We start from the raw sequence: 24,386 nt of genomic DNA on the forward strand, positions 1-24,386 counted from the left end.
TCCTGGGGGGGGCATTGGGGGGTCCTGGTGGTGCTTGGGGGAGGTTTTGGGGTCATTTAGGGGGGGTCCCATGGGTGGGGAGGGGTCCTGGCAGTGCTCGGGGGAGGTTTTGGGGTCTTTTAGGGGGGGTCCCATGGGTGGGGAGGGGGGTCCTCTGTGGGGGGAGGTTTGAGGGGGGGAGGGGAGGGGGTCTCCTGTGTGGGGACCCCCCCCCCCCCCCAAATTCTCTTCCAACCCCGAGTTCTGGGCTCCCCCTCCCCAATTTCAGGGCTCCTCTGCACCCCCTGCCATCCCCCCTCCCCCTCCCCATTTTGGGGGGGCCGTGACCTCTGTGTGACCTCGCCCCCCTCCCCAATTTGGGGTCCCCCCGCCCCCCCCAGATGCCGCTGGCCCGCAGCGTGTCCGTGAGCTCCCTGCCGGGCCTCGAGGACTGGGGGGGTCCCGGCGCCCCCGACAACGTGGTGCTCTTCGAGGTGGCCTGGGAGGTGGCCAACAAGGGTGAGACCCCTCCCCAAAATCCCCCAGATCCGCCAAAATCCACCAAATCCACCCAAATCCAACAAAATCGCCACCAAAATCCAGCAAAATCCACCCAAAATCCAACCAAATCCACCCCAAATCCACCCAAATTCAACCAAAATCCCTCAAATCCAACAAAATGCACCAAATCCAACAAAATCGCCGCCAAAATTCAGCAAAATCCACCCAAAATCCAACAAAATTCAACCAAATTCAATGAAATCCACTCAAAATCCCCCAAATCCAGCAAAATCCACCCAAAATCCAACCAAATCCACCCAAAATCCCCCAAATCCAACCAAATCCAACAAAATCGCTGCCAAAATCCAGCAAAATCCACCCAAAATCCAACAAAACTCAACCAAATGCAACGAAATCCAACCAAATCCCCACCAAAATCCCCCCAAAATGCACCAAATCCAACAAAATCCACCAAATCCAACAGTATGCACCAAAACCAACCAAATCCAACAAAATGCAACAAAATCGCCGCCAAAATCCAGCAAAATCCAACAGCATCCAACAAAATCCCCCCCAAATCCCCCCAAATCCAACGAAATCCTAACAAAATCCAACAGAATCCAACAGAATTCAACAAAATCTTCCAAAATCCAATGAAATCCAACAAAAACCAGCAAAATCTCAATGAAAATCCAGCAAAATCCAACAAAATCTCCTAAAATCCAACAAAATCACCACCAAATCCCCCCAAAATTGCCCCAAAATCCCCCAAAAACCCCCAAAATTGCCCCTAAATCCACCAAAATACAACAAAATCCCCCCAAATCCCTCCAAATGCCCCCAAAATCCCCCAAAATCCCCCCAAATCCCCCAAATTCCCCCGCTGGCACCCCCAGGAGCATCCTGGGATTCCCCCCCCCCCCCAAAAACCCATCCTGACCTCTCGGACCCCTCCCCAAAATTTCTCCTGGGACCCCCTGAACCCTCTGAGATCCCCCCCAGACCCCCGGGACCCCCCAAAATCCCCCCCAGGGACCCCCGGGACCCCCCAAAATCCCTTCTGAGCCCCCCAGGACCCCCCAAAATCCCTTCTGAGCCCCCCGGGACCCCCAATTCCCCCCTAGACTCCTGGGACCCCCCAAATCCCTCTCATGCACACCTGGGACCCCCCAAAATCCCTCCTGAGCCCCCCCAGGACCCCCCAAATTCCCTCCCCAGACCCCTGGGACCCCCAAATTCCCTCCCCAGACCCCTGGGATCCCCCAAAATCCCCCCCAGGACCCCCCCAAATCCCTCCTCGGATTCCTGGGACCCCCCAAATTCCCTCCTGAGCCCCCCTGGGATCCCCCAAAATCCCCCCAGAACCCCCCAAAATCCCTCCTGAGCCCCCCCAAGACACCCCAAAATCCCCCCAGGACCCCCCCAAATCCCTCCCCGGACCCCTGGGACCCCCCAAATTCCCTCCTGAGCCCCCCTGGTCCCCCCCCAGACCCCTCCTGACCCCTCCCAGACCCCTGGGACCCCCCCCAAAACCCCCCCGGGATCCCCCAAATCCCCCCCCAGACCCTCTGGACCCCCCCATGGATACCTGGGACCCCCCAAAATCCCACTGGGACCCCCCAAAATCCCCCCCCAGATCCCTGGGACCCCCCCAAATTCCCCCCAGAACCCTCCAAAATCCCTCCTGAGCCCCCCAAGACACCCCAAAATCCCCCCAGGACCCCCCCAAAATCCCCCCCAGACCCCTGGGACCCCCCCAAAATCCCCCCAGAACCCCCCAAAATCCCTCCTGAGCCCCCCCAAGACACCCCAAAATCCCCCCAGGACCCCCCCAAATCCCTCCCCGGACCCCTGGGACCCCCCAAATTCCCTCCTGAGCCCCCCAAAATCCCCCCCCAGACCCCTCCTGACCCCTCCCAGACCCCTGGGACCCCCCCCAAAACCCCCCCGGGATCCCCCAAATCCCCCCCCAGACCCTCTGGACCCCCCCATGGATACCTGGGACCCCACAAAATCCCACTGGGACCCCCCAAAATCCCCCCCCCAGATCCCTGGGACCCCCCAAAATCCCCCTCAGACCCCTGGGACCACCCCAGGGACATCGAGGACCCCCCAAATTCCCTCCTGAGCCCCCCTGGGATCCCCCCAGATCCCTGGGACCCCCCAAAATCCCTCCTGAGCCCCCCCAGGACCCCCCAAAATCCCCCCCAGACCCCTGGGACTCCCCAAATTCCCTCCTCAGACCCCTGGGACCCCCCCAAAATCCCCCCAGAACCCCCCAAAATCCCTCCTGAGCCCCCCCAGGACACCCCAAAATCCTCCCAGGACCCCCCCAAATCCCTCCCCGGACCCCTGGGACCCCCCAAATTCCCTCCTGAGCCCCCCTGGTCCCCCCCAGACCCCTCCTGACCCCTCCCAGACCCCTGGGACCCCCCCCAAAACCCCCCCGGGATCCCCCAAATCCCCCCCCAGACCCTCTGGACCCCCCCATGGATACCTGGGACCCCCCAAAATCCCACTGGGACCCCCCAAAATCCCTCCCCAGATCCCTGGGACCCCCCCAAATTCCCCCCAGAACCCTCCAAAATCCCTCCTGAGCCCCCCAAGACACCCCAAAATCCCCCCAGGACCCCCCCAAATTCCCTCCTGAGCCCCCCTGGGATCCCCCAAAATCCCCCCAGAACCCCCCAAAATCCCTCCTGAGCCCCCCCAAGACACCCCAAAATCCTCCCAGGAACCCCCCAAATCCCTCCCCGGACCCCTGGGACCCCCCAAATTCCCTCCTGAGCCCCCCTGGTCCCCCCCAGACCCCTCCTGACCCCTCCCAGACCCCTGGGACCCCCCCCAAAACCCCCCCGGGATCCCCAAAATCCCCCCCCAGACCCTCTGGACCCCCCCATGGATACCTGGGACCCCCCAAAATCCCACTGGGACCCCCCAAAATCCCCCCCCACATCCCTGGGCCCCCCCCAAAATCCCTCCTGAGCCCCCCTGGTTCCCCCCAGACCCTTGGGAGCCCCCCAGGGACCCCTGGGACCCCCTCAAAACCCCCCCGGGACCCCCCAAAATCCCCCCAGTGAGGGGGGGAGGGGTGTCCTGACCTATCCCATAATGCTTTTCGGGCTGGAGGAGGAATTCGGGAGGTTTTTGGGAGTTTTGGGGTTTTTTTTTGGGAGGGCCGTGGTCCAGCGGGGGTTAATGGCAGCCGCGGTGCATTGTGGGAAACTCCAAGCATCTCCCCCCCGCCCCCCCCCCCCCCCCTCCGCGCGGTGCATTGTGGGACGCTTCCTGCCCCGGTGCATCCTGGGATACTCCGCGGCCTGGTCCAGCGCCTGCCGCGGGGCATTGTGGGAAACTCCGCGGCGCCCGGGGCATCATGGGATGCCAGAGCATCCTCGTGTCCCACAATGCACCGCGGCACCCCCCCCAGGGGCGATTTTGGGGGGGTCCTGGAGGGGATTTGGGGTTCCCGGGGGTCTGGGCTGGGATTTTTGGGGTTCCTGGGGGGTCCAGGATTGGGATTTGGGGGTTCCCGAGGGTCCTGGAGGGGTTTTGGGGGGTCCTGGGTGTCCTGGGATGGGATTTGGGGGTTCCTGGGGGTCCAGGATTGGGATTTTGGGGGTTCCCAGGTATCCTGGGATGGGATTTGGGGGTTCCTGGTGTCCTGGATTGGGATTTTTGGGGTTCCTGGGGGTCCTGGGCTGGGATTTGGGGGTTCTAGGGGTTGGGGACTGGGATTTTTGGGGATCCCAGATGTCCGGGACTGGGATTTGAGGCTTCCCAAGGGTCCTGGGATGGGATTTTTGGGGTTCCCAGGTATTTTAGGTTGGGATTTGGGGGTTCCCAGGTGTCCAGGATTGGGATTTGGGGGCTCCTGAGTGTCGGGGACTGGGATTTGGGGGGTCCTGGGGGTCCTGGATTGGGATTATTGGGGTTCCTGGGGGTCCTGGATTGGGATTTTTGGGGTTCCTGGGGGTCCTGAGTTGGGATTTGGGGATCCCAGGGGGTCCTGGGTTGGGATTTTTGGGGTTCCCAGGTATCCTGGGATGGGATTTGGGGGTTCCTGGTGTCCTGGATTGGGATTTTTGGGTTTCCTGGGGTTCCTGGAAGGGTTTTGGAGGGTCCTGGGGGTCCTGAGTTGGGATTTGGGGGTTCCAGGGGTTGGGGACTGGGATTTTTGGGGATCCCAGATGTCCGGGATTGGGATTTGAGGCTTCCCAAGGGTCCTGGGATGGGATTTTTGGGGTTCCCAGGTATTTTAGGTTGGGATTTGGGGGTTCCCAGGTGTCCAGGATTGGGATTTGGGGGCTCCTGAGTGTCGGGGACTGGGATTTGGGGGGTCCTGGGGGTCCTGGATTGGGATTATTGGGGTTCCTGGGGGTCCTGGAGGGGTTTTGGGGGGTCCTGGGGGTCCTGAGTTGGGATTTGGGGGTTCCAGGGGTCGGGGATTGGGATTTTTGGGGATCCCAGATGTCCAGGATTGGGATTTGGGGGTTCTTGGGGGTCCTGGGATGGGATTTTTGGGGTTCCTGGGGTTCCTGCATTGGGATTTGGGGTTCCCAGGTATCCAGGATTGGGATTTGGGGTTCCTGGTGGTCCTGGAGGGGTTTTGGGGGGTTCTGGGGGTCCTGAGTTGGGATTTGGGGATCCCACGGGGTCCTGGGTTGGGATTTTTGGGGTTCCCAAGTATCCCAGATTGGGATTTTTGGGGTCCTGTGGGTCCAGGGTTGGGATTTGGGGTTCCCAGGTATCCTGGGTTGGGATTTGGGGGGTTCCTGGGGGTCCTGGGTTGGGATTTGGGGCTTCAGGATTGGGATTTGGATTTCCTGGTGGTCCTGGAGGGGTTTTGGGGGTTCTTGGGGGTCCTGGATTGGGATTTGGGGGTTCCCAGGTATCCTGGGTTGGGATTTGGGGTTCCCGAGGGTCCTGGGTTGGGATTTGGGGGTTCCCAGGTGTCCGGGATTGGGATTTGGGTTAGTGTTAGGATCCCTGGGTTGGGATTTGGGGTTCCCGGTGTTCCTGGATTGGGATTTGGGGGTTCCCAGGTATCCTGGGTTGGGATTTGGGGTTCCCGAGGGTCCTGGGTTGGGATTTGGGGGTTCCCAGGTGTCCGGGATTGGGATTTGGGTTAGGGTTAGGATCCCTGGGTTGGGATTTGGGGTTCCCGGGTGTCCAGGATTGGGATTTGGGGTTCCCGGTGTTCCTGGATTGGGATTTGGGGGTTCCCAGGTATCCTGGGTTGGGATTTGGGGTTCCCGAGGGTCCTGGCTTGGGATTTGGGGGTTCCAGGGGTCGGGGATTGGGATTTTTGGGGATCCCAGATGTCCAGGATTGGGATTTGGGGGTTCTTGGGGGTCCTGGGATGGGATTTTTGGGGTTCCTGGGGTTCCTGCATTGGGATTTGGGGTTCCCAGGTATCCAGGATTGGGATTTGGGGTTCCTGGTGGTCCTGGAGGGGTTTTGGGGGGTTCTGGGGGTCCTGAGTTGGGATTTGGGGATCCCACGGGGTCCTGGGTTGGGATTTTTGGGGTTCCCAAGTATCCCAGATTGGGATTTTTGGGGTCCTGTGGGTCCAGGGTTGGGATTTGGGGTTCCCAGGTATCCTGGGTTGGGATTTGGGGCTTCAGGATTGGGATTTGGATTTCCTGGTGGTCCTGGAGGGGTTTTGGGGGTTCCCGGTGTTCCTGGATTGGGATTTGGGGGTTCCCAGGTATCCTGGGTTGGGATTTGGGGTTCCCGAGGGTCCTGGGTTGGGATTTGGGGGTTCCCAGGTGTCCGGGATTGGGATTTGGGTTAGTGTTAGGATCCCTGGGTTGGGATTTGGGGTTCCCGGTGTTCCTGGATTGGGATTTGGGGGTTCCCAGGTATCCTGGGTTGGGATTTGGGGTTCCCGAGGGTCCTGGCTTGGGATTTTTGGGGTTCCTGGGGTTCCTGGATTGGGATTTGGGGGTTCCTGGGTTGGGATTTGGCGTTCCCAGGTGTCCAGGGTTGGGATTTGGGTTAGTGTTAGGATCCCTGGGTTGGGATTTGGGGTTCCCAGGTGTCCAGGGTTGGGATTTGGGGGTTCCTGGGTTGGGATTTGGGGTTCCCGAGGGTCCTGGGTTGGGATTTGGGGGTTCCCAGGTGTCCGGGATTGGGATTTGGGTTAGGGTTAGGATCCCTGGGTTGGGATTTGGGGTTCCCGGGTGTCCAGGATTGGGATTTGGGGTTCCCGGTGTTCCTGGATTGGGATTTGGGGGTTCCCAGGTATCCTGGGTTGAGATTTGGGGTTCCCGAGGGTCCTGGCTTGGGATTTTTGGGGTTCCTGGGGTTCCTGGATTGGGATTTGGGGGTTCCTGGGTTGGGATTTGGCGTTCCCGGGTGTCCAGGATTGGGATTTGGGGGTTCCTGGGGTTCCAGGATTGGGATTTGGGGTCCCCCTGACCCCATGCCCACCCTCCCCCGGCAGTGGGGGGGATCTACACGGTGCTGATCCAGGGGGGTCCTGGATTGGGATTTGGGGTTCCCAGGTGTCCTGGGTTGGGATTTGGGGTTCCTGGGTTGGGATTTGGGGGTTCCCAGGTGTCCGGGATTGGGATTTGGGTTAGTGTTAGGATCCCTGGGTTGGGATTTGGGGTTCTCGGGTGTCCAGGATTGGGATTTGGGGTTCCCGGTGTTCCTGGATTGGGATTTGGGGGTTCCCAGGTATCCTGGGTTGGGATTTGGGGTTCCCGAGGGTCCTGGGTTGGGATTTGGGGTTTCCCAGGTGTCCGGGATTGGGATTTGGGTTAGGGTTAGGATCCCTGGGTTGGGATTTGGGGTTCCCGGGTGTCCAGGATTGGGATTTGGGGTTCCCGGTGTTCCTGGATTGGGATTTGGGGGTTCCCAGGTATCCTGGGTTGGGATTTGGGGTTCCCGAGGGTCCTGGCTTGGGATTTTTGGGGTTCCTGGGGTTCCTGGATTGGGATTTGGGGGTTCCTGGGTTGGGATTTGGCGTTCCCAGGTGTCCAGGGTTGGGATTTTTGGGGTTCCTGGGGTTCCTGGATTGGGATTTGGGGTCCCCCTGACCCCACGCCCACCCTCCCCCGGCAGTGGGGGGGATCTACACGGTGCTGATCCAGGGGGGTCCTGGATTGGGATTTGGGGTTCCCAGGTGTCCAGGATTGGGATTTGGGGGTTCCTGGGTTGGGATTTGGGGTTCCCGAGGGTCCTGGGTTGGGATTTTTGGGGTTCCTGGGGTTCCTGGATTGGGATTTGGGGTCCCCCTGACCCCACGCCCACCCTCCCCCGGCAGTGGGGGGGATCTACACGGTGCTGATCCAGGGGGGTCCTGGATTGGGATTTTTGGGGTTCTCGAAGGTCCTGGGTTGGGATTTGGGGTTCCCGAGGGTCCTGGGTTGGGATTTGGGGGTTCCCAGGTGTCCGGGATTGGGATTTGGGTTAGGGTTAGGATCCCTGGGTTGGGATTTGGGGTTCCCGGGTGTCCAGGATTGGGATTTGGGGTTCCCGGTGTTCCTGGATTGGGATTTGGGGGTTCCCAGGTATCCTGGGTTGGGATTTGGGGTTCCCAAGGGTCCTGGCTTGGGACTTTTGGGGTTCCTGGGGTTCCTGGATTGGGATTTGGGGGTTCCTGGGTTGGGATTTGGCGTTCCCAGGTGTCCAGGGTTGGGATTTTTGGGGTTCCTGGGGTTCCTGGATTGGGATTTGGGGTCCCCCTGACCCCACGCCCACCCTCCCCCGGCAGTGGGGGGGATCTACACGGTGCTGCAGACCAAGGCGCGGGTGACGGCGGACGAGTGGGGCGAGAGCTACGTGCTGGTGGGGCCCTACGTGGAGAGCAGCGTCCGCACCCAGGTGGAGCTGCTGGAGCCCCCCCAGCCCGCCCTGCGCCGCACCCTGGCAGCCATGAACGCCCAGGGCTGCAAGGTGGGCACCGGGGGGCACCTGGGGGCACCGGGGAGGGGGTTATGGGGTCGGGGAGGGGGTTATGGGGTCGGGGAGGGGGTTATGGGGTCAGGGAGGGGGTTTTGGGGTCAGGGAGGGAGTTATGGGGTCGGGGGTCTCAGGGGTTGGGGGGTACCTGGAATACCATGAATGCCCAGGGGTGTGAGGTGGGCACCTGGGGGGCACCTGGGGGGCACCTGGGGGCACCTGGGGGCACCTGGGGGGGAGTTATGGGGTCGGGGAGGGGGTTTTGGAGTCAGGGATGGAGTTATGGGGTCAGGGATGGAGTTATGGGGTCGGGGGTCTCAGGGGTTGGGGGGTACCTGCAGTGCCATGAACGCCCAGGGCTGCAAGGTGGGCACCGGGGGGCACCGGGGGGCACCTGGGAGGGGGTTATGGGGTCGGGGAGGGGATTTTGGGGTCAGGGAGGGAGTTATGGGGTCAGGGATGGAGTTATGGGGTCAGGGAGGGGGTTATGGGGTCAGGGATGGAGTTATGGGGTCGGGGAGGGGATTTTGGGGTCAGGGAGAGGGTTTTGGGGTCGGGGAGGGGATTTTGGGGTCAGGGAGGGGGTTTTGGGGTCGGGGAGGGGTTTTGGGGTCAGGGAGGGAGTTTTGGGGTCAGGAAGGGGATTTTGGGGTCAGGGAGGGGGTTTTGGGGTCAGGGAGGGGGTTTTGGGGTCAGGGATGGGATTTTCGGGTCAGGGAGGGGGTTTTGGGGTCAGGGAGGGGATTTTGGGGTCAAGGAGGGGGTTTTGGGGTCAGGGAGGGGGATTTTGGGGTCGGGGAGGGGGTTTTGGGGTCAGGGAGGGGATTTTGGGGTCAGGGAGGGAATTTTGGGGTCAGGGATGGGATTTTGGGGTCGGGGAGGGGATTTTGGGGTCAGGGAGGGGATTTTGGGGTCTGGGAGGGTGTTTTGGGGTCGGGGAGGGGATTTTGGGGTCAGGGAGGGGGTGTTGGGGTCAGGGATGGGATTTTGGGGTCAGGGAGGGGGTTTTGGGGTCAGGGATGGGATTTTGGGGTCAGGGAGGGGGTTTTTGGGGTCAAGGAGGGGATTTTGGGGTCGGGGAGGGGTTATGGGATCAGGAAGGGGATTTTGGGGTCAGGGAGGGGATTTTGGGATCTGGGAGGGTGTTTTGGGGTCAAGGAGGGGATTTTGGGGTCAGGGAGGGAGTTTTGGGGTCAGGGAGGGGATTTTGGGGTCAGGGAGGGGATTTTGGGGTCGGGGAGGGGTTTTGGGGTCGGGGAGGGGATTTTGGGGTCGGGGAGGGGGTTTTGGGGTCAGGAAGGGGATTTTGGGGTCAGGGAGGGAATTTTGGGGTCAGGGAGGGGGTTTTGGGGTCAGGGAGGGGATTTTGGGGCCAAGGAGGGGATTTTGGGGTCGGGGAGGGGGATTTTGGGGTCGGGGATGGGATTTTGGGGTCAGGGAGGGGATTTTGGGGTCAGGGAGGGAATTTTGGGGTCAGGGATGGGATTTTGGGGTCGGGGAGGGGATTTTGGGGTCAGGGAGGGGATTTTGGGGTCGGGGAGGGGATTTTGGGGTCAGGGAGGGGGTGTTGGGGTCAGGGATGGGATTTTGGGGTCAGGGAGGGGATTTTGGGGTCTGGGAGGGGATTTTGGGGTCAGGGAGGGGGTTTTGGGGTCGGGGATGGGATTTTGGGGTCAGGGAGGGGGTTTTGGGGTCGGGGATGGGATTTTGGGGTCAGGGAGGGGATTTTGGGGTCAGGGATGGGATTTTGGGGTCAGGGATGGGATTTTGGGGTCAGGGAGGGGGTTTTGGGGTCAGGGATGGGATTTTGGGGTCAGGGAGGGGATTTTGGGGTCAGGGATGGGATTTTGGGGTCAGGGAGGGGATTTTGGGGTCAGGGATGGGATTTTGGGGTCAGGGAGGGGGTTTTTGGGGTCAAGGAGGGGATTTTGGGGTCGGGGAGGGGTTATGGGATCAGGAAGGGGATTTTGGGGTCAGGGAGGGGATTTTGGGGTCTGGGAGGGTGTTTTGGGGTCAAGGAGGGGATTTTGGGGTCGGGGAGGGAGTTTTGGGGTCAAGGAGGGGATTTTGGGGTCGGGGAGGGGGTTTTGGGGTCAGGAAGGGGATTTTGGGGTCAGGGAGGGAATTTTGGGGTCAGAGAGGGGGTTTTGGGGTCAGGGAGGGGATTTTGGGGCCAAGGAGGGGATTTTGGGGTCGGGGAGGGAGTTTTGGGGTCGGGGAGGGGATTTTGGGGCCAAGGAGGGGATTTTGGGGTCAGGGATGGGATTTTGGGGTCAGGGAGGGGGTTTTGGGGTCAGGGATGGGAGTTTTGGGGTCGGGGAGGGGATTTTGGGGTCAGGGAGGGGGTTATGGGGTCAGGGAAGGGATTTTGGGGTCAGGGAGGGGATTTTGGGGTCAGGGAGGGGATTTTGGGGCCAAGGAGGGGATTTTGGGGTCGGGGAGGGGGATTTTGGGGTCGGGGATGGGATTTTGGGGTCGGGGAGGGGATTTTGGGGTCGGGGATGGGATTTTGGGGTCAGGGAGGGGATTTTGGGGTCAGGGAGGGGATTTTGGGGTCAGGGATGGGATTTTGGGGTCGGGGAGGGGATTTTGGGGTCAGGGAGGGGGTTTTGGGGTCAGGGATGGGATTTTGGGGTCAGGGAGGGGGTTTTGGGGTCAGGGATGGGATTTTGGGGTCAGGGAGGGGGTTTTTGGGGTCAGGGATGGGATTTTGGGGTCAGGGAGGGGGTTTTTGGGGTCAAGGAGGGGATTTTGGGGTCGGGGAGGGGTTATGGGATCAGGAAGGGGATTTTGGGGTCAGGGAGGGGATTTTGGGGTCTGGGAGGGTGTTTTGGGGTCAAGGAGGGGATTTTGGGGTCGGGGAGGGAGTTTTGGGGTCAAGGAGGGGATTTTGGGGTCGGGGAGGGGGTTTTGGGGTCAGGAAGGGGATTTTGGGGTCAGGGAGGGAATTTTGGGGTCAGGGAGGGGGTTTTGGGGTCAGGGAGGGGATTTTGGGGCCAAGGAGGGGATTTTGGGGTCGGGGAGGGGGATTTTGGGGTCGGGGATGGGATTTTGGGGTCAGGGAGGGGATTTTGGGGTCAGGGAGGGGATTTTGGGGTCAAGGAGGGGATTTTGGGGTCGGGGAGGGGGTTTTGGGGTCAGGGAGGGGATTTTGGGGTCGGGGAGGGGATTTTGGGGTCAAGGATCGGATTTTGGGGTCGGGGAGGGAGTTTTGGGGTCAGGGAGGGGATTTTGGGGTCAGGGGGGGTTCCCATGGGGGGGGAGGGGCACCCAAAGGGCCCCGGGGGGGGTTGGGGACCCCCAGCCCTGCGGGCGCCCCCCCTCCCCCCCCCCCGGGTCACGTGGGGTCTATTTTTAGCCCCCCGCCCCTCCCCCACCCCCCTCAGCTCGCGTTTCCCTCCCGCCCCTCCCCCCCCCCCAAAAGGTCAGGGCCGCCCCTCCCCCCCCCCAAAAATGGGCTGGGGGCCCCTCGAGGGGGGGCTCCGAGCCCGATTTGGGGTCATTCGGGCCATTTTTGGGTCACTGATTCCATTTTTGGGTCACTGATTCCATTTTTGGGTCATTGATTCCATTTTTGGGGTCATTGATTCCATTTTTGGGTCATTTCTTCCAGTTTTGGGGAGTTCTGTTCCATTTTGGGGTCACTTAGCCCATTTTTGGGGTCGTTTATCCCATTTTTTGGGGTTGCTTATCCCATACTGGTGTCCCTTCTCTCATTTTGGGGTCATTTTTCCCATTTTAGGGTTATTTATCGCATTTTGGGGCCGTTTATCCCTTTTTATGGTCATTTATCCCATTTTTTGTGTCATTTATCCCATATTGGGGTCCCTTATCTCATTTTAGGGTCATTTATCCCATTTTTGGTGTCATTTATCCCATTTTTTGTGTCATTTATCCCATATTGGGGTCCCTTATCTCATTTTAGGGTCATTTATCCCATTTTTAGGATCGTTCATCCCGTTTTTGGGGTCACTTATCCCATTTTTGGAGTTATTTATCCCATTTTGGGGCCATTTATCCCATTTTTGGTGTCCCTTATCCCATTTTAGGGTCGTTTATCCCATTTTTGCTGTCATTTATCCCATTTTTTGGGGTTGCTTATCCCATATTGGTGTCCCTTATCTCATTTTGGGGTCATTTATCCCATTTTAGGGGTCATTTATCCCATTTTAGGGTCACTAATCCCATTTTTAGGGTCACTAATCCCATTTTTAGGATCATTCCTCCCATTTTTGGTGTTGTTCATTCCACACATTTTGGTGTCTTTTATCCCATATTGGTGTCCCTTCTCCCATTTTGGTGTCATTTATCCCATTTTGGGGCCGTTTATCCCATTTTTAGGGTCATTTATCTCGTTTTTGGGGTCATTTGTCTCATTTTAGGATCATTTTTCCCATTTCAAGGTCATTTATCCCATTTTTGGGATCATTTATCCCATTTTAGGGTCATTAATCCTATTTTTAGGGTCGTTTATCCCATTTTGGGGTCATTCATCCCATTTTTTGGGTCATTAATCCCATTTTTAGGGTCGTTTATCCCATTTTTGGTGTCCTTTATCCCATACTGGTGTCCCTTCTCTCATTTTGGTGTCATTTATCCCATTTTGAGGTCATTTATCTCATTTTTGGGGTCGTTTATCCCATTTTGGTGTCATTCATCCCATTTTTGGGGTCATTTATCCCATTTTTTGGGTCGTTCATCCCATTTTTGGGGTCATTTTGGGCTGCAGGTGCATTTTGGGCGCTGGCTGATCGAGGGCAGCCCGGCCGTGGTGCTGCTGGACGTGGGGGCCCCTCGAGGGGGGCTCCGAGCCCGTTTTGGGGTGGTTTAGGCCATTTTTGGGGTCCTTGATCCCATTTTTGGGGTCATTTCTTCCAGTTTTGGGGAGCTCTGTTCCATTTTGGGGTCGTTTATCCCATTTTGGGGCCATTCATCCCATTTTTAGGATCATTCATCCCATTTTTGGGATCACTTATCCCATTTTTAGGGTCATTTATCCCATTTTTGTTGTCCTTTATCCCATATTGGTGTCCCTTACCGCATTTTGGGGTCATTTACCCCATTTTAGGGGTCATTTATCCCATTTTTAGGATAGTTCATCCCATTTTGGGGCCGTTTATCCCATTTTTGGGTCATTAATCCCATTTTTAGGGTCATTCATCCCATTTTGGGTCCATTTATCCCATTTTGGGGTCATTTATCCCATTTTTAGGGTCGTTCATCCCATTTTTGGCGTCGTTCATCCCATTTTTGGCATCCTTTGTCCCATATTGGTGTCCCTTATTTCATTTTGGGGTCATTTATCCCATTTTTGGGATCATTCATCCCATTTTTAGGGTCATTCATCCCATTTTTGGGGTCATTTATCCCATTTTTGCGATCATTTATCCCATTTTTGGGATCGTTTATCCCATTTTTTGGGTCGTTCATCCCATTTTTGGGGTCATTTTGGGCTGCAGGTGCATTTTGGGCGCTGGCTGATCGAGGGCAGCCCGGCCGTGGTGCTGCTGGACGTGGGGGCCCCTCGAGGGGGGCTCCGAGCCCGTTTTGGGGTGGTTTAGGCCATTTTTGGGGTCCTTGATCCCATTTTTGGGGTCATTTCTTCCAGTTTTGGGGAGCTCTGTTCCATTTTGGGGTCGTTTATCCCATTTTGGGGCCATTCATCCCATTTTTAGGATCATTCATCCCATTTTTGGGATCACTTATCCCATTTTTAGGGTCATTTATCCCATTTTTGTTGTCCTTTATCCCATATTGGTGTCCCTTATCGCATTTTGGGGTCATTTACCCCATTTTAGGGGTCATTTATCCCGTTTTTAGGATAGTTCATCCCATTTTGGGGCCGTTTATCCCATTTTTGGGTCATTAATCCCATTTTTAGGGTCATTCATCCCATTTTGGGTCCATTTATCCCATTTTGGGGTCATTTATCCCATTTTTAGGGTCGTTCATCCCATTTTTGGCATCGTTCATCCCATTTTTGGCGTCCTTTGTCCCATATTGGTGTCCCTTATTTCATTTTGGGGTCATTTATCCCATTTTTGGGATCATTCATCCCATTTTTAGGGTCATTCATCCCATTTTTGGGGTCATTTATCCCATTTTTGCGATCATTTATCCCATTTTTGGGATCGTTTATCCCATTTTTTGGGTCGTTCATCCCATTTTTGGGGTCATTTTGGGCTGCAGGTGCATTTTGGGCGCTGGCTGATCGAGGGCAGCCCGGCCGTGGTGCTGCTGGACGTGGGGGCCACGGCCTGGAGCCTGGAGCGCTGGAAGGGGGAGCTGTGGGAGAGCTGCGCCATCGGCGTGCCCTGGTACGACCGCGAGGCCAACGACGCCGTCCTCTTCGGCTTCCTCGTGGCCTGGTTCCTCGGAGAGGTGGGATTTGGGTCCGGAGGGGGGATTTTGGGTGATTTGGGGTGGTTTTGGGGTGGGTTTGAGGGGGTTTGGGGTGGGTTTGGGGTGATTTGGGGTGGTTTTGAGGGGATTTGGGGTGATTTGGGGTGGGTTTGGGGTGCCCTGGTACGACCGACGCCGCCTCCTCTTCGGCTTCCTCGTGGCCTGGTTCCTCGGAGAGGTGGGATTTGGGGTCCTGAAGGGGATTTTGGGGTCCTGAGGGGCTTTTGGGGTGATTTGGGGTGGGTTTTGGGGTTGTTTTGAGGGGGTTTGGGGTGATTTGGGGTGGGTTTGGGGTGGGTTTGGGGTGCCCTGGTGTGACCGCCGCCGCCTCCTCTTCGGCTTTCTCGTGGCCTGGTTCCTCGGAGAGGTGGGGTTTGGGATCCTAAGGGGGTTTTGGGGTTCCTGAGGTGGTTTTGGGGTCCCGCAGGGGATTTGGGGTGATTTGGGGTGGGTTTGGGGTGGGTTTGAGGGGGTTTGGGGTGATTTGGGGTGGGTTTGGGGTTGTTTTGAGGGGGTTTGGGGTGGGTTTGGGGTACCCTGGTACGACTGACGCCGCCTCCTCTTCGGCTTCCTCGTGGCCTGGTTCCTCGGAGAGGTGGGATTGGGGTCCTGAGGGGGTTTTGGGGTTCCTGAGGTGGTTTTGGGGTGGGTTTGAGGGGGTTTTGGGGTGATTTGGGGTGATCTGGGGTGGATTTGAGGGGGTTTGGGGTGGGTTTGGGGTGCCCTGGTGCGACCGCCGCCGCCTCCTCTTCGGCTTCCTCGTGGCCTGGTTCCTCGGAGAGGTGGGATTGGGGGTCCTGAGGGGGGTTTGGGGTGATTTGGGGTGGTTTGGGGTGGTTTTGGGGTTGTTTTGAGGGGATTTGGGGTGGGTTTGGGGTGATTTGGGGTGGTTTTGAGGGGATTTGGGGTGATTTGGGGTGGGTTTGGGGTGCCCTGGTGCGACCGCCGCCGCCTCCTCTTCGGCTTCCTCGTGGCCTGGTTCCTCGGAGAGGTGGGATTTGGGGGTCCTGAGGGGGGTTTGGGGTGATTTGGGGTGGTTTGGGGTGGTTTTGGGGTGATTTGGGGTGGGTTTGGGGTGGGTTTGGGGTGCCCTGGTGCGACCGCCGCCGCCTCCTCTTCGGCTTCCTCGTGGCCTGGTTCCTCGGAGAGGTGGGGTTTGGGATCCTAAGGGGGTTTTGGGGTTCCTGAGGTGGTTTTGGGGTCCCGCAGGGGATTTGGGGTGATTTGGGGTGGGTTTGGGGTGGGTTTGAGGGGGTTTGGGGTGATTTGGGGTGGGTTTGGGGTTGTTTTGAGGGGGTTTGGGGTGGGTTTGGGGTGCCCTGGTACGACTGACGCCGCCTCCTCTTCGGCTTCCTCGTGGCCTGGTTCCTCGGAGAGGTGGGTTTGGGTCCGGAGGGGGGATTTTGGGTGATTTGGGGTGATTTGGGGTTGTTTTGAGGGGGTTTGGGGTGATTTGGGGTGGGTTTGGGGTGCCCTGGTACGACCGACGCTGCCTCCTCTTCGGCTTCCTCGTGGCCTGGTTCCTCGGAGAGGTGGGATTGGGGGTCCTGAGGGGGTTTTGGGGTGATTTGGGGTGGGTTTGGGGTGCGTTTGAGGGGGTTTGGGGTGATTTGGGGTGGGTTTGGGGTTGTTTTGAGGGGGTTTGGGGTGGGTTTGGGGTGCCCTGGTACGACTGACGCCGCCTCCTCTTCGGCTTCCTCGTGGCCTGGTTCCTCGGAGAGGTGGGATTGGGGTCCTGAGGGGGTTTTGGGGTTCCTGAGGTGGTTTTGGGGTGGGTTTGAGGGGGTTTTGGGGTGATTTGGGGTGATCTGGGGTGGATTTGAGGGGGTTTGGGGTGGGTTTGGGGTGCCCTGGTGCGACCGCCGCCGCCTCCTCTTCGGCTTCCTCGTGGCCTGGTTCCTCAGAGAGGTGGGATTGGGGGTCCTGAGGGGGTTTTGGGGTGATTTGGGGTGGTTTGGGGTGGTTTTTGGGGTTGTTTTGAGGGGATTTGGGGTGGGTTTGGGGTGATTTGGGGTGGTTTTGAGGGGATTTGGGGTGATTTGGGGTGGGTTTGGGGTGCCCTGGTACGACCGACGCCCCCTCCTCTTCGGCTTCCTCGTGGCCTGGTTCCTCGGAGAGGTGGGATTGGGGTCCTGAGGGGGTTTTGGGGTTCCTGAGGTGGTTTTGGGGTCCCTCAGGTGCTTTTGAGGGGGTTTGGGGTGGTTTTGAGGGGATTTGGGGTGGGTTTGAGGGGGTTTGAGGGGGTTTGGGGTGGGTTTGGGGTGCCCTGGTACGACCGACGCCCCCTCCTCTTCGGCTTCCTCGTGGCCTGGTTCCTCGGAGAGGTGGGATTGGGGTCCTGAGGGGGTTTTGGGGTTCCTGAGGTGGTTTTGGGGTGGGTTTGAGGGGGTTTTGGGGTGATTTGGGGTGATCTGGGGTGGATTTGAGGGGGTTTGGGGTGGGTTTGGGGTGCCCTGGTACGACCGCCGCCGCCTCCTCTTCGGCTTCCTCGTGGCCTGGTTCCTCGGAGAGGTGGGATTTGGGGTCCTGAGGGGGTTTGGGGTGATTTGGGGTGGTTTGGGGTGGTTTTGGGGTTGTTTTGAGGGGATTTGGGGTTTTGGGGTGATTTGGGGTTGTTTTGAGGGGATTTGGGGTGATTTGGGGTGGGTTTGGGGTGCCCTGGTACGACCGACGCCCCCTCCTCTTCGGCTTCCTCGTGGCCTGGTTCCTCGGAGAGGTGGGATTGGGGTCCTGAAGGGGATTTGGGGTCCTGAGGGGCTTTTGGGGTGATTCGGGGTGGGTTTGGGGTTGTTTTGAGGGGGTTTGGGGTGATTTGGGGTGGGTTTGGGGTGGGTTTGGGGTGCCCTGGTACGACCGCCGCCGCCTCCTCTTCGGCTTCCTCGTGGCCTGGTTCCTCGGAGGTGACGCTGGGGTGGCCCTGGGTGACCCTGGTTGCCACTTGGGTGCCACTCGGGTGGCCCTGGGTGGCCCTTGGTGATGGTGGGTGCCACTTGGTGGCCACTCTGGTGGCTCTGGGTGTCCCTGGGTGCCCCTGGGTGACTCGGTGGCCCCTGGGTGCCCCTGGGTGGTTCCTGGGTGCCCCTGGGTGCCCCGGGTGACTCAGTAGCCCCTGGGTGCCCCTGGGTGGTTCCTGGGTGCCCCTGGGTGCCCCTGGGTGACTCGGTGGCCCCTGGGTGCCCCTGGGTGGTTCCTGGGTGCCCTGGGTGACTCAGTGGCCACTCGGTGGCCATTTGGGTGCCCCTGGGTGATGCTGGGTGACTTGGGTGCCCCCAGGTGGCCCTGGGTGACTCGGTGGCCGCTGGGTGGCCCCTGGGTGCCCCTGGGTGCCCCGGGTGACTCAGTGGCCACTTGGGTGCCCCTGGCTGGCCCCTGGGTGACTCGGTGGCCCCTGGGTGCCCCTGGCTGGCCCTGGGTGACGCCGGGTGACTCAGTGGCCACTTGGGTGCCCCTGAGTGCCCCTGGGTGGCCCTTGGGTGGCCCTGGGTGCCCTGGGTGACTCGGTGGCCATTCGGTGGCCCTGGGTGCCCCTGGGTGACTCGGTAGCCCCTGGGTGCCCCTGGGTGGCCCCTGGGTGACTCGGTGGCCACTCGGTGGCCCTGAGTGGCCCCTAGGTGACTCGGTGGCCCCTGGGTGGCCCCTGGGTGACTCGGTGGCCCCTGGGTGGCCCCTGGGTGACTCGGTGGCCACTCGGCGCCCCTGGGTGGCCCCTGGGTGACTCGGTAGCCCCTGGGTGCCCCTGGGTGGCCCCTGGGTGACTCGGTGGCCACTCGGCGCCCCTGGGTGGCCCCTGGGTGACTCGGTAGCCCCTGGGTGCCCCTGGGTGGCCCCTGGGTGACTCGGTGGCCGCCGGGCGCAGTTTGCGGCGCAGAGCGAGGAGCGCCCGTTCATCGTGGGCCACTTCCACGAGTGGCTGGCGGGGCTGGGGCTGGTGCTGAGCCGCGCCCGGCGCTTGCCCGTGGCCACCATCTTCACCACGCACGCCACGCTGCTGGGCCGCTACCTGTGCGCCGGGAGCGTGGACTTCTACAACAACCTGCACTCGGTGAGGGCACCGGGGGGCACCGGGGGGCACCGGGGGGGATGGGGGACACACCTGAGGGGTGGGGACACACCTGGGGGGCATCTGGGGGGGATGGGGACACCTGGGGGGCACCTGGGGGGGATGGGGGACACACCTGGGGGGTGGGGACACAGCTGGGGGGCATGGGGACACCTGGGGGGCACCTGGGGGGCACCTGGGGGGGATGGGGCACACACCTGGGGGGTGGGGACACACCTGGGGGACATCTGGGGGGCACCTGGGGGGGATGGGGCACACACCTGGGGGGTGGGGACACACCTGGGGGGCACCTGGGGGGCACCTGGGGGGGATGGGGCACACACCTGGGGGGTGGGGACACACCTGGGGGACATCTGGGGGGGATGGGGACACCTGGGGGGCACCTGGGGGGGATGGGGACACACCTGGGGAGTGGGGACACAGCTGGGGGGCACCTGGGAGTGGGGGGCACACCTGGGGGGCACCTGGGGGGGATGGGGACACCTGGGGGGCACCTGGGGGGCACCTGGGGGGGATGGGGCACACACCTGGGGGGTGGGGACACACCTGGGGGACACCTGGGGGGCACCTGGGGGGCACCTGGGGGTGGGGATACACCTGGGGGGGACAGCGGGGGGGGGGGGTGGGGAACACACCTGGGACACACCTGGGGGGGATGGGGGGCACACCTGGGGGGCACCTGGGGGGGATGGGGGACACCTGGGGATGGGGACACACCTGGGGGGCACCTGGGGGGCACCTGGGGGGCATCTGGGGGGCATGGGGCACGCACCTGGGGGGTGGGGACACACCTGGGGGGCATCTGGGAGGCACCGGGGGGGGATGGGGGCACACCTGGGGGATGGGGACACATCTGGGGGGCACCTGGGAGGCACCTGGGGGGCACCTGGAGGGGATTGGGACACACCTGGGGGGCACCTGGGGGGGCACAGGGGACACCTGGGGACACCAGGGCTCGCTGTGGGGTTTTAGGGTGTGTCCGGGTGCCCCCAGGTGTGCCCAGGAGTGCCCAGGTGCCCCCAGGTGTGCCCAGGTGTGCCCAGGTAGATTCAGGTGCCCCCAGGTGCCCCCAGGTGTGCCCAGGTAGATTCAGGTTACCCACAGGTGACCCGAGGTGTGCCCAGGTGCGCCCAGGTGGATTCAGGTGCCTGCAGGTGACCCGAGGTGTGCCCAGGTAGACTCAGGTGCCCGCAGGTGACCCGAGGTGTGCCCAGGTGCCCGCAGGTGCCCCCAGGTAGATTCAGGTGCCCGCAGGTGTGCCCAGGTGCACCCAGGTGTGCCCGCAGGTGACCCGAGGTGTGCCCAGGTGTCCCCAGGTAGATTCAGGTGCCCGCAGGTGCGCCCAGGTGCGCCCAGGTGTGCCCGCAGGTGACCCGAGGTGTGCCCAGGTAGACTCAGGTGCCCGCAGGTGACCCGAGGTGTGCCCAGGTGCCCCCAGGTAGATTCAGGTGCCCGCAGGTGCGCCCAGGTGTGCCCAGGTGTGCCCAGGTGTGCCCGTAGGTGACCCGAGGTGTGCCCAGGTGCCCCCAGGTAGATTCAGGTGCCCGCAGGTGCGCCCAGGTGTGCCCGCAGGTGACCCGAGCTGTGCCCGCAGTTCGACGTGGACAAGGAGGCGGGCGAGCGGCAGATCTACCACCGCTACTGCCTGGAGCGGGCGGCCGCGCACTGCGCCCACGTGCTGACCACCGTCAGCCACGTCACGGCCGCCGAGGCCGAGCACCTGCTCAAGCGCAAGCCAGGTGTGCCCCGAGCCCGCCGGGCACCCCAAATCCTCCTGGTCCTGCCCAAAATCCTCCTGATGCACCCCGAAATCCTCCTGATCCCACCCCAAAAATCCTCCTGGTCCTGCCCCAAAATTCTCCTGATCCCGCCCCAAAATCCTCCTGATGCACCCCGAAATCCTTCTGATCCTGCCCAAAAATCCTCCTGATCCTGCCCAAAAATCCTCCTGATCCTGCCCCAAATCCTCCCGGTCCCGCCCAAAATCCTCCTGGTCCCGCCCAAAATCCTCCTGATGCACCCCGAAATCCTCCTGATCTCACCCCAAATCCTCCTGATCCCGCCCCAAAATCCTCCTGATGCACCCCGAAATCCTTCTGATCCTGCCCAAAAATCCTCCTGGTCCTGCCCAAAAATCCTCCTGGTCCTGCCCAAAATCCTCCTGATCCCACCCCAAATCCTCCTGATCCTGCCCCAAATCCTCCTGGTCCTGCCCCAAAATTCTCCTGATCCCGCCCCAAAATCCTCCTGATGCACCCCGAAATCCTTCTGATCCTGCCCAAAAATCCTCCTGATCCTGCCCAAAAATCCTCCTGATCCTGCCCCAAATCCTCCCGGTCCCGCCCGAAATCCTCCTGGTCCTGCCCAAAATCCTCCTGGTCCCGCCCGAAATCCTCCTGATCTCACCCCAAAAATCCTCCGGGTCCCACCACAAATCCTCCTGGTCCTGCCCAAAATCCTCCTGATGCACCCCGAAATCCTCCTGATCTCACCCCAAAAATCCTCCTGGTCCTGCCCCAAATCCTCCTGGTCCTGCCCAAAAATCCTCCTGATGCACCCCGAAATCCTTCTGGTCCTGCCCAAAAATCCTCCTGGTCCTGCCCAAAATCCTCCTGATGCACCCCGAAATCCTTCTGATCCTGCCCAAAAATCCTCCTGGTCCTGCCCAAAAATCCTCCTGGTCCTGCCCAAAATCCTCCTGATCCCACCCCAAATCCTCCTGATCCTGCCCCAAATCCTCCTGATCCTGCCCCAAATCCTCCTGATCCACCCCAAAATCCTCCTGATCCTGCCCAAAAATCCTCCTGGTCCCGCCCAAAATCCTCCTGGTCCCGCCCGAAATCCTCCTGATCCTGCCCAAAATCCTCCTGATGCACCCCGAAATCCTCCTGATCCCACCCCAAAAATCCTCCTGGTCCTGCCCCAAAATTCTCCTGATCCCGCCCCAAAATCCTCCTGATGCACCCCGAAATCCTTCTGATCCTGCCCAAAAATCCTCCTGGTCCACCCCAAAATTCTCCTGATGCACCCCGAAATCCTTCTGATACTGCCCAAAAATCCTCCTGGTCTTGCCCCAAATCCTCCTGGTCCTGCCCAAAAATCCTCCTGGTCCTGCCCCAAAATTCTCCTGATCCCGCCCCAAAATCCTCCTGATGCACCCCGAAATCCTTCTGATCCTGCCCAAAAATCCTCCTGATCCTGCCCAAAAATCCTCCTGATCCTGCCCCAAATCCTCCTGATCCCACCCCAAATCCTCCCGGTCCCGCCCGAAATCCTCCTGATCCTGCCCCAAAATCCTCCTGATGCACCCCGAAATCCTCCTGATCTCACCCCAAATCCTCCTGGTCCTGCCCCAAATCCTCCTGGTCCTGCCCAAAATCCTCCTGATGCACCCCGAAATCCTTCTGATCCTGCCCAAAAATCCTCCTGGTCCTGCCCAAAATCCTCCTGGTCCTGCCCCAAATCCTCCTGATCCTGCCCCAAAAATCCTCCTGATCCACCCTAAAATCCTCCTGATCCACCCCGAAAATCCTCCTGATCCCACCCCAAATCCTCCTGGTCCTGCCCCAAATCCTCCTGGTCCTGCCCCAAAAATCCTCCTGATCCCACCCCAAAATCCTCCTGGTCCTGCCCCAAAAATCCTCCTGATCCCACCCCAAAATCCTCCTGGTCCCGCCCGAAATCCTCCTGATCCTGCCCAAAAATCCTCCTGATCCCACCCCAAAATCCTCCTGATCCTACCCAAAATCCTCCTGATCCACCCCAAAACCCTCTTGGGGTGCCCCAAAATCCCCCTGGGGCACCCCAAAATCCTCTTGGGGTGCCCTAAAATCCTCTTGGCATGCCCTAAAATCGCTTTGAGCACCCCAAAATCCCCCCAGAGCACCCCAAAATCGCCTTGAGCACCCCAAAACCCTCTTGGGGTGCCCCAAAATCCCGTTGAACACCCCAAAATCCCCCCAGAGCACCCCAAAATCCCCCTGGGATGCCCCAAAATTCTCTTGGGGTGCCCCAAAATCTTCTTGAACACCCCAAAATCCCCCTGGGACCCCCCAAAATCCTCCTGCCCTCCCCCCCCGGGTTCCCCCTCCCCAGCCCCAGGGGGGGGACCCCAAAAGGACCCCGGGTGCTCCCAGGGATTTGGGGTCACTTTGGGGTCACTTTTGGGGGGGTTCCCTCAGCATTTTGGGGTCCCCCCCCAACTCCTGGTGACCCCAAAACCCCGAGGGACCCCTAAAGACCCCTCCCCACCCCCAACCCCAAAATCCCTGGGGGGGTTCCTGGGTGGGAAGCCCCGGATTTTTGGGGGGGGGGGGGAATCCATGGATTTTGGGGGGATGGGGGGGGTGACTTTGGGGGGTTCCCCGAGGGTTTTGGGGTCCCCCTGACCCTCCCGGGACCCCCCCAGACCTGGTGACCCCGAACGGGCTGAACGTGCGCAAGTTCTCGGCCATGCACGAGTTCCAGAACCTGCACGCCCAGAGCAAGGCCCGCGTCCAGGAGTTCGTGCGCGGCCACTTCTACGGGTCAGCGACCCCAAAGGGACCCCGAAACCCTGAAAGGGACCCCAAAACCCTGAAAGGGACCCCGAAACCCTGAAAGGGACCCCAAAGGGACCCTGAAATCCCAAAGGGACCCCAAAGGGACCCCGAAATCCCAAAGGGACCCCGAAACCCCAAAGGGACCCCGAAACCCCACAGGGACCCCGAAACCCTGAAAGGGACCCCGAAACCCCAAAGGGACCCCGAAACCCCAAAGGGACCCCAAAGGGACCCCGAAATCCCAAAGGGACCCCGAAACCCCAAAGGGACCCCAAAGGGACCCTGAAATCCTGAAAGGGACCCCGAAACCCCAAAGGGGACCCTGAAACCCCAAAGGAACCCCGAAACCCCAAAGGGGACCCCAAAACCCCAAAAGGGACCCTGAAACCCCAAAAGGGACCCCAAAGGGACCCCAAAGGGACCCCGAAACCCTGAAAGGGACCCCGAAACCCCAAGGGGACCCCAAAGGGACACCAAAACCCTGAAAGGGACCCCAAAACACCGAGGGGAACCCTGAAACTCCAAAGGGACCCCAAAGGGACCCCGAAACCCCAAAGGGGACCCCAAAACCCCAAAGGGACCCTGAAAGGGACCCCAAAACCCCAAAGGGACCCCGAAACCCCAGAGGGACCCCAAAACCCCAAAGGGACCCCGAAACCCTGAAAGGGACCCCGAAACCCCAAAGGGACCCCAAAGGGACCCTGAAATCCTGAAAGGGACCCCGAAATCCCAAAGGGACCCCAAAAGGGACCCCAAAATCCCAAAGGGACCCCGAAACACCGAAAGGGGACCCCAAAGGGACCCTGAAACCCCAAAGGGACCCCAAAGGGACCCTGAAATCCCAAAGGGACCCCGAAACCCCAAAGGGACCCCAAAGGGACCCCGAAATCCTGAAAGGGACCCCAAAACACCGAGGGGACCCCAAAGGGACCCCGAAACCCTGAAAGGGACCCCAAAACCCCAAAGGGACCCCAAAGGGACCCCGAAATCCC

At 60.2% G+C, this 24,386-nt stretch overlaps 1 protein-coding gene and 1 long non-coding RNA gene across 2 annotated transcripts; both read left to right on the forward strand.

Moving 5' to 3' along the window:
• Window positions 1-342: 342 nt before the first annotated feature.
• Window positions 343-23,379, forward strand: LOC116438908 (glycogen [starch] synthase, muscle-like; the record flags this gene model as incomplete). The annotated part of the gene is made up of 6 exons (XM_032097928.1): window positions 343-498; window positions 8,204-8,385; window positions 14,581-14,772; window positions 18,650-18,835; window positions 20,448-20,592; window positions 23,262-23,379. Coding segments are annotated over exons 1-6 (941 nt in total), but the record flags the coding sequence as incomplete, so codon positions are not given.
• Window positions 16,445-17,200, forward strand: LOC116438909. The gene is made up of 3 exons (XR_004237977.1): window positions 16,445-16,544; window positions 16,818-16,950; window positions 17,157-17,200. It is a non-coding gene; the product is annotated as an uncharacterized LOC116438909 (long non-coding RNA).
• Window positions 23,380-24,386: the final 1,007 nt, after the last annotated feature.

The sequence above is a fragment of the Corvus moneduloides genome, unplaced genomic scaffold (assembly GCF_009650955.1).
Source record: "Corvus moneduloides isolate bCorMon1 unplaced genomic scaffold, bCorMon1.pri scaffold_161_arrow_ctg1, whole genome shotgun sequence".
Taxonomy (NCBI): Eukaryota; Metazoa; Chordata; class Aves; order Passeriformes; family Corvidae; genus Corvus; species Corvus moneduloides.